Source organism: Vombatus ursinus, unplaced genomic scaffold (genome assembly GCF_900497805.2).
Source record: "Vombatus ursinus unplaced genomic scaffold, bare-nosed wombat genome assembly UNPS02014832.1, whole genome shotgun sequence".
Taxonomy (NCBI): domain Eukaryota; kingdom Metazoa; phylum Chordata; class Mammalia; order Diprotodontia; family Vombatidae; genus Vombatus; species Vombatus ursinus.
In genome coordinates this window covers 76,698,265-76,708,345 of record NW_020954610.1, presented here as the reverse complement: position 1 = coordinate 76,708,345, position 10,081 = coordinate 76,698,265, and the positions used below count along the sequence as shown (strand labels likewise).

The window sequence follows — 10,081 nt, the reverse complement described above, 5'->3', positions numbered from 1 at the left end:
TGTGTGTGTGTGTGTGTGTGTGTGTGTGTGTGTGTGTGTGTGTGTGTTGTGTGTAAGAGAAGTCATAAGGAAGCAGGTTTTAGCTCAACATGAGGAAATATTTTTAGCAAGAGCATCTGAAGATGGAATGGGCTACCTTATTAGGGAAAGTGTTGTATTTAAGCAGAGGGTCAGTTATTTTAATTATGGAGAGAATTCTTATGTACAGTTGGAGTAGATTATTTGGGATTCCTAAATCAAATAATGGTGATGTCATATTTGAGGGTTGGGAGAATGGGATAACCTTAAAATAAACTTTTTCTTCTGTGGATTCCACTTAGCTCTGAAGAAATAAAGAGAAACTTCAAAATTGTTTTGAGCAAAAGCCCCATCGTTAGAATAAATGCGTACTCATCCAAATAATTCCTATTACTCTCTAGCTATATCTTGTAAATAGAATTTTTAAAAAACCCATCATTAATAAGTGGAGTATGATAGTGTCAAAATATACTAGCTTCAAGGTATTAGATAGTATTAGTACATTGTGCTTTATTTTTGTATTCCTTTATTCTAAGACTTAATACTATTTTATTTGAAAAAGTTAATCACTAGATTCACATATATCAAATATTGATAGGGTAGTTATGTGCGATGTTATTTCCAAGCCATCTTATGGCCCCAGTAACTTAATACAGTAAAAACAATATACATTGGATTTAGAGTTAGAAGACAATAGATTTTAGTCCTAGTTGAGTCCTACTGCTTATTTTGGAAAGATCATTTGAGCTAGATGATCTTTCCAACTTTTTATCTCTACTATGTGATGTGATATCTAAGTAATAGCACCAGTCCATTGCTGGGGATAGTGAACCAAAGGAAGGGCACATTTCAGAGAGGACCTAACCAGCCCTTTTAGGACTTGCCATTACCTTAAAATGATATTGGTAACATGTTAAAGCATCTTCTTTACAGTTTCCTTAAGCATGCTTATCTGATCCATTGCACAGAATCAGTGGTGTGAGTGCTGGGACTACAGTTATATATAACCATTATATGCAAAAGTTTGTATCCTAAGACATGACATCCTGTATTAAGTATTAATGGAGTTCTGGCTTACAACCCCCCCCACCCCCTCCCCGTTTTGTAAGAGATATTTGCTTTTTTATTATCTTTCAAGCCCCTAGGGGCAGCTAAATGGTTCAGTGGATAGAGTACTAGCCCTTGAGTCTGGAGGACCTGAGTTAAAATCTGTCCTCAGACACTAGCTGTGTGACCCTGGGCAAGTCACTTAACCCTGTTTGCTGCAGTTCCTCATCTATAAAATGAGCTGGAGAAGGAATTGGCAAACCACTCCAGTATCTTTGCCAAGAAAACTCCAAAATAGGATCATGAAGAGTTGGACGTGACTGAAAAGACTGAACAACAACGCAAACCCCTAATGTATTAGTAGTCTCTGGTTCTTTTAATTTTAATTTTATTTTTATTTATTTATTTATTTTTAGTCTCTGGTTTTGAAGGGAAGATTTGAGGCCAGTGTTCTTTAATTCTTTATAAATTTTGTTTCTGTAATGTGCAATTTATTCCTTATCACTATTGTGTAAATTTAAAGTTGTCATTGGCTATTTTTTCCTCCTTAATAGTACTTTATTTTTTTTTCCAATTACATGTAAAGATAGTTTTCAACATTCATTTTTGTAGACTTTTGAATTCCAAATTTTTCTCTTTTCCTCCTCCCTAAGACAGCAAGCAATCTGATATAGGCTATACATGTACAATCATGTTAAACATGTATTCACGTTAGTTATATTGTGAAAGAATAATCAGAGCAAAAGGGAAAGACCATGAGAAAGAAAAAAACAAAAAAGAGAAAGAAAAATGAAAATAGTTTGCTTCAATCTGCATTCAGACTCCATAGTTCTTTCTCTGGATGTGGTTAGCATTTTCTTTCTTTCTTTCTTCCTTTTTTTTTTTCCCACAGTAACAGCAATATATATTTTAAATCAATTTATTTTTAGTTTTCAACATTCACTTCCACAAGATTTTGAGTTCTGTACTATCTCCCCATCTTGTCCCTCCCTCTACTCCAAGATGGCATGCATTCTGAGTACCCCTTCCCTTAATCTGCCCTCCCTTCTATTTCTCCCTCCCTTCTATTTCTCCCCCCCTTCTCTTATCCCCTTCCCCGTCAGTTTTCCTGTAGGGCAGGATAGATTTCTATGCCCCATTACCTGTGTATCTTATTTACCAGTTGAATGTGAAAACAATTTTTTTTTAACATGTGTATTTAAAACTTTGGTTTCCCAATTTTCTCCTTTCCCTCCCCACCCACCCTCATTGAAAAAATAAGCAACTCGATACAGGTTATACATGTGTAATCATGCAAAATACTTCCATAGTAGTCATGTTGTGGAAAACTAAGTATATTTTCCTTCATCCTATCCTGCCCCCCATTTATTCTATTCTTTTTTTTGACCCTGTTCATTCTCAGAAGTGTTTGCTTCTGGTTATTCCCTCTCCTCTATCAATCCCTGCTCTCTAATCTCTTCCCCCCCCCCCCATTTTCCTGTAGGGTGAGATAGATTTCCATACCCAGTTGAGTGTGTATGTTATTCCCTCCTTAAGCTAAATATGATGAGAATAAGATTCACTCATACCCTGTCACCTTCCCCCGTTTCCCCTACACTGTAAAAGCTTTTTCTTACCTGTTTTATGTGAGATAATTTACCCCATTCTACCTCTCCCTTTCTCCTTCTCCCAGTATAATCTTCTCTTACCCCTTAATTTTATTCTCCAGATATCAGCCCTTCATCTTCAACTCACCTGTGCCCTTTATCTATCTATCTATCTATCTATCTATCTATCTATCTATCTATCTATCTATCTATCTATCAATCTATCTATCAGTCCCTTATGATTTCTCTTTCTTGTTTACCTCTTCATGTTTCTCTTGAGTCTTGTATTTGAAAGTCAAATTTTCCATTCAGCTCTGGTCTTTTCATCAAGAATGCTTGAAAGTTCTCTGTTTCACTGAATGTCCATTTTCCCCCCTGAAGGTTTATACTCAGTTTTGCTGGGTAGGTGATTCTTGGTTGTAATCCTATCTCCTTTGACCTCAGGAATATCATATTCTCAGCCCTCAATGTAGAAGCTGCTAAATCTTGTGTTATCCTGATTGTGTTTTCACATATTTGAATTGTTTCTTTCTGGCTGCTTGCAATATTTTTTTCTTTGACCTGGGAACTCTAGAATTTGACTGTAATATTCCTAGGAGTTTTCCTTTGGGGATCTCTTTCAGGAGGTGATTGGTGGATTCTTTCAATTTCTCTTTTACTCTCTGGTTCTAGAATATCAGGGCAGTTTTCCTTGATAATTTCTTGAAAGATGATGTCTAGGCTCTTTTTTTGATGATGGCTTTCAGATAGTCCAATAATTTGTAAATTCTCTCTCCTGGATCTATTTTCCAGGTCAGTTGTTTTTCTAGTGAGATATTTCACATTGTCTTCTATTTTTTCATTTTTTTGCTTTTGTTTTACAATGTCTTGATTTCTCATAAAGTCACTAGCTTCCAATTGCTCCATTCTAATTTTTAAGGAAGTATTTTCTTCAGTAAGCTTCTGGACTTCCTTTTCCATTTGACCAATTTTGCTTTTTAAGGCATTCTTGTCCTCATTGGCTTTTTGGACCTCTTTTGCCATTTGGGTTAGGCTATTTTTTAAAGTGTTACTTCTTTCAGTATATTTTTGGGTCTCCTTTAGCAAACTGTTGACTTGTTTTTCATGATTTTCTTGCATCCCTCTCATTTCTCTTCCCAGGTTTTCCTCTCCTTCTCTTATTTGCTTCTCAAAATCCTTTTCGAGCTCTTCCATGGCCTGGGACTGATTTCATCTTTTTCTTGGAGGCTTTCGATGTAGGAGCTTTGACTTTGTTGTCTTCTTCTGGTTGTATGTTTAGATCTTCTTTGTCACCAAAGAAAGATTCTGTGGTCTGACTTTTTTTGTGCAGTTTGCTCATTTTCCCAGCCAGTTATTTGAGTTTTACACTCTTTGTTAAGGTAGGAGTCTGCTTCCAGTGTGGAGAATGTACTGTCCTAAGTTTCAGGGGTTTTGTGCAGCTGTTTTCTGAGATACTTCTAGGGATCTGTAAATTTTCTGTTCTTCTAAGGTAATATGTTAAGGGGTAAGGTGTTTATTCCTTTCCTGGCTCGTGCTCTGGTCTGTGAGTGAGCACAGGCACTGTTTTCAATCTTGGAAATATGAGGAGGATTCCTTTTCCACCACCACCACAAGTTCTACCATGCCAGCACTGCTCCTTGTCCCAGAACCGCCACCTGGAACTGTGACCCAGATCCAAGTAAGGGTAAAGCAAGAGAATCCTGTACCAGCAAAGAGCTCCCTGCAATCCCCCTCTGATCAGCCACTCAATTCCCCTTCATTCTGTGGGCCAGAAATTCTAGAAGCAGCTGCCACCCCAGGGACATGCACAGGACTGGAGCTGAGATGGAGCTTCTCTCTCACAGTGGTCAGACTTTTCCTACTTACCTTCTAAGTTGTCTTTGGCCTTTGTGGGTTGAGAAATCTGGAAACCACCACAGGGGCTCGTGATTCAGTCCTCTGAGGGCTGCTCCAGGTTCACTGAAGCCTGTTTTGCCTGTGCGCCCACACCAAACTGCATTCCTCTCCCCACTGGCTCGATAGACCTTTCCAATCAACCATCCAGGTTGTCTTGGGTTGGAAATTTGTTTCACTCTGTTTTTTTTGTGGGTTCTGCCACTCTAGAATTTGTTAAGAGCCATTTTTTACAGGTATTTGGATGGGTTTTGGGGGAGAGCTCAAGCAAGTCACTGCGTTTACTCCACCATCTTCCAGTAACAGCTGGTTAGCATTTTCTATCATGAGTCTTTGGAATTATTTTGGATGGTTGTATTGCTGAGAAGACCTGAGTCTTATCATAGTTAATCATCATACAATGTTGAGGTTGTTGTGTGCAATGTTCTACTTGGTTCTGCTCATTTCACTCAGCATCAAGTCATGTAAGTCTTTCCAGGTTTTTCTGAAATCTGCCTACTCATCATTTCTTATAGAACAATAGCATTCCATTACATTCATGTATTACTACTTTTTCAGCCATTCCTCAGTTGATGGGCATCCCCTCAATTTCTAATTCTTAAATTCTAGAGCTATTGTATTTCTTTTGAGAAAATTCATTATATTATATTTTTCACTTGGATGTTATAAATCAACTAGTTTTAATCAGTGTCAGCTGTTAAATCTAGTAATCTACCCAATTCACATAATATGAAAAAACCCTTAGTTTGAGGCTGTTAATTTACAAAATGGATAATTAATTTGTAGACAAACTACTTTTTACTTTACTCTTAAGGAGGCTGAACACAACTTCTATTTAAAATTGGCTAAGTATGTTGTGAAATGCAAAAGGGCACACAAGGAGAGAAGGGAACTGGCCTCAAGTTGGATTTTACTATAAAACCCAGTCTTTCCCTGGGAAGTTATCAGGTTTGAAATATGAAAACAATGTTTTCAGTGGAGTCAAGGATCACTTTCCCAAGGTTCCTGGGACCCTAGTAATAGGTAGCCAATTGATGTTTACAAAAACAGGTTTATATACTTAATGCACATGCATGAATTAGAAGTAGTTTTTAATATTATGGTTATGTTTGTGTCATTACCCCATTACTTAAGGTTGTGAGCTTCATGAGGGGAAAAACCTATTTTAATTAATACCTGCCTAGTAGTCCAGCCCCTGCATATAGTAATTGTTTGGTAAATGTTTTTGACTTTGAATAATTGCAGTTGGTGTATAAGTTATGCTGTACAACTCTGTAAGCTGGTTCTATTTAGGGGTGGATGAAAAGGGAAGACTCATGGGTTTAGGGGCATTTCTGGCCCCCTTTTTTCTTTCTCATCCCCTGGGCTCACCACCCCCACCCTCTATTTTCTGACTACAAAGATCATTTTGTGACTTTTGAAGAGGACTTTTCACTCAGTTTTGTTAACGTAGCATCCTTAACATTTGCATTTGTCTTGTCCTCAGGCTGTTAAATATTAAAATAGTAATATAAGCATCTGAACCATGCAGTTCTTTGGATTCATTGTTCTTGCTTTGTTTTTGAAATCATCCTTCTAATTTTAGGATTCAAGAATGACTAAAAAAAGGAAACATCAAGATGATTTTCAAAAGGTGAAACTGAAAGTTGGAAGAAAGAAGCCTAAAGTAGAAAATGCCACAGATACAAACTTTAAAACAAAAACAATATGCCTTCCTGCACAACTCAAAGAAGACGAAACACTCCCAACTAATAACAGAAAACTTAACATAAAGGTACACCATGGTATTTTGGCAGTTAAAACATTTTATTATGAAATCATCTAAACAGTTTTTTTTGGTTTTTTTTTTTAAATAAAAAGTGTTTTTGTTAATTCTAGTATGATTAAGAGGACTATCGTAAGATAATTGGTTAGTAGGCCAAATAGAAAGCCTCTGTTTTCTGGTTCAAGGGACCTATCTTCTTTCTTTTGTATTTTGCTGCCTTTTCTCTAGCTCATCCACTGTACTGTTTGAGATAACTTTTAGTCCAGTGGTCTCTTCTACCTCTAAACTCATAGCGCTTAATGTCCATACTATTCATTTGATAATAAACTGTATGTTACCATCTATAGTATTACTGTCTTGTATTATACTTTTCATTTGTGGAGCTTGTCTCCACATTTATTTTGTAAGCTTATTGAGGGAAGGGAGCCTGATTCATGCTCTTTTGTGGCCCCTAGAATGCCATCATAAATCTAGTTAGATAGGATGGTGCCACATTAAGGAGTGTCTTGATTGCAAGATCATAGGAGTTTGAGTTTTACTCAAGAAGCAGTAGGGAGCACTTGAAGATTTTTGAGCTGAGGAAGAAGTGAACATTATTGTCTGTATTCAAGAGAGATTATGGTGGTAGCATTTTGGAAAGGGGACCGGAGTAGAGACAGATTACAAGTGAAAAGACCTATTAGTAACTCTTAACAGACCAGTAAGGTAATGAGGTGGGTGATGAAAACAGGAACAATGTACTTGATGTTGGTAAAAAAGATAGTACTTGGTAGAAATGTGTTATGAGATAGTGGAAAGAATGTCGGACTTAGAGTCAACAGACCTGGGTTTGAATCCTGCCTCAGACGCTTCTTAGCTATTTGATCATGCTCATACCACTTCTTGGCATTTTAGTTTCCTCATCTGTAAAATTGAAATCTTTGTATTGTCTATCTCAAAGCATTTATTTTGAGGAAAGCATTTTGCAAGCCTTAAAAATTCTATATGTGTATATATTTGGTAACTTAATGGATTTGAGAAGTCAGGGGAAAGGAGGGGTTATTAATTACCTTAATCCATGAGAGTAGGAGGAACCAAAGGAATGATCATGCCCTAAACAGAAATAGTGAAGTCAAAAGGGAGAACAGTCTTAAGGGGAAAGCTCTTAAAACTGGATTTGAGGTGCTTATAGGACATCCAAGTAGAGAGGTTCCTTTCTTTAGTCACCTGGAGATGCAGGATTGGGTCTTAGAATTCAGAAATATAGATTTGGAATATTTGGAGCTATGTTAGTGAATGAGATTACCATGGAAGGAGATCACAGAGAAAGAGAAGAAGAAGAAGAAAGCAGACACAGGTATTTGGGGGAAACCCATATTAAGAGAGTAGGCTAGGGATAGGTTAGGGAAGAATTTAAAGATGTGGAACTAAGGATTGTATATCTGGGGCCGAGAGAGGAGAGAGTATCCAATACAGTGAGGATAGTCAACTTTGTTAATTACACAGAAAGGAATGAGAATAAAAATTGAAAAAAAAAAGGCATTTGTTTTGATGTTTAGGGAGGTTATTGGAGAGGGAAGTTTCAATAGAGTAGCATGGTCGGGGTCAGGAGCTACATTACAAGAAGTTGGAGGAGAAGTGGTTAGCAGGATAGACATGACCAGCACTGAGCTACTGAACAGTACATTAATGGCATGTGTTGAAATTGTGCTCAATTTATGTTGTTATAAAGAAATTATATTTTATTTATATTTATATTATTTTTCCTTTGAATTGTACTACTAGATGAGATAATTACACTTAATCTTGTATCAAACTCTTAAAAGATTTAGAATAAAATCTTTTCATTTCTCTGTGATTTCCCTTATTTCTCATGTTAATGTATTTCAGTAAATGTACCCTTGATGTTACTGTGACTCTATACTGAAAGTGTTTTTCCTCCCAAGCCCAGAAACGGCATAAGTGAAATGTGTGGCCCCTTCTACACTCCCAGAACATAACCTCACCCCACTATACCCAACTTACGACTATCCCTGTGCAACAGAGACAGAAAATTCTCCCTAAACATCTAAACCACTTTTCATCATTCCTTGCTCTTTTTTAAAGTCTATGAACTTTAATCTTTTAGCGTTCCTTAAGATGAGTCAGAAATTAATTTACTGGAAGTTGTATACATGTTAAGGGAGCTCTTTTCAAGGTGTTCTGGTCCAAGATTGATGCCTTGGCAAGACTATATTTGTCTTACTTCTTGATCTTCTGTGTACATTTTATTAATTTTGTCATTATTTAACAGTTAAGTACATCGCAAAACATTTTAAAACAAAAAACTGCAACAAAATACGACATTTCTAGGGTGTGAGACAATAGAAGTTTTGTTCTTTCTCTTCTTGGGATGGCTGGAATGGCAAGGAATTAGCAGATAAGTTCTGAATTTAGCTATGGCAAAAAGAATAAAATAAATTGAAAGCTTGAAGTGTAGTTCATTTTGATATTTTTTGGCCTTAAAATTTAAATAATTAAGCACTTACATATTGTTTTCTTTTCTTATACAATTATTAAATTTACTGGAGATAATGTTTTCATATTATAAATATTTTTATATATGTGCATGGGAAGTGCATTCACGTATTGAAAACAGACTTTTACACAAATGAACAAAATTTGTCTGAATACAGATCTAAGCTGTGAGTCAGTGTTTAAGTAAAATTTTAAAAGCCCAGAAACTAAAACAACTTAAAAAACTTTGAAGACAACTTAAAATATTACTCTCTTGAATTAAAATTCATTAAGTTCTTGACACTGAAGGCTTTAAAATTTTTTAAGTCCTAAATCATTGTGGATTGATCCTATGTGCTTATTTGTAAATGAGTAGTTTTTTACATATGGGCCCATATGTATTAATGAGGTTCATACATGTGTAGATATGTATATATTTCTCAAGTTCAAGAGACTTGCAGAAGCATTTATACTTTTTTATTAATTTAGACTTAATTTTTGAAAATTTAGGAGAGAAGTGAGCTTACGTTTTTCCAAAGCAAAAATGTAATGAACTTCATGGAATATCCAGGTTTTGATAATGGAGTTCTTATAAACTTAAATTTTCCATTCTGCAAGATTTAGATATGAAATAGCCTCTCAAATAAATTAGTATATATTTTGAACCCTGTAGAAAAAGGAGGGAAATAATTCATAATTTGTTTTCCTTTGGCATTTCTTCACTTTTAACTTTTTTTTTTGAAAGTATGGTTTGGGCATTTTTGGTGGCTTTATGTTGATGTTTGAGGATGATTTAGGGGAAGTGAAAAACTGGTTCTTATTGGTTGGATAAAAGAGTATTCAAGTACAGTTTGGCTCCCATTGTTTTTGTCTTCACTTCATGTCATTCGTTAGAATCACTGATTGCTATTAAAAGACTAGAAACAGGCGTATAAATATTAGACAATTCAGTAGCCAAGTAAGAGGTATCATTTTATGGACTATCTGGTGATCTATCTATATGTCACTGTATCTGGGATATAGAGGACTTTAATATTTTTATTATAATGAGATTTTATATGTATCTGTGAAAAGATTTCCTAAGCATATTAATGTTTGTTAATGGGAGATGTTAGATTTTATTTTTTTAGTAAAAAGAAAAAAAAAAGAATCCTAGATACTCTGTTAATCCTAATCAAAGACTCACTTCTCACCAGTGGCAACTGAATGTATTAGTGAGGCTTATAAATTCCTTCAGGTCTTGGCATATGGGTCCACTAGGTTGGAAGAATCTGGTGATGGACTTCAGGAACAGAAA

At 35.8% G+C, this 10,081-nt stretch overlaps 1 protein-coding gene across 2 annotated transcripts in view; it reads left to right on the top strand.

Moving 5' to 3' along the window:
* Positions 1–10,081, top strand: part of LOC114025750 (testis-expressed protein 10-like) — a 65,231-nt gene that overhangs the window by 6,054 nt on the left and 49,096 nt on the right. For both annotated transcript variants that reach the window (XM_027839240.1, XM_027839239.1), the window contains exon 2: positions 6,130–6,318. In XM_027839240.1, the coding sequence (XP_027695041.1) occupies positions 6,139–6,318 (180 nt within the window). In that variant the 5' untranslated portion in view covers positions 6,130–6,138. The remainder of the gene's footprint in view (positions 1–6,129; positions 6,319–10,081) is intronic.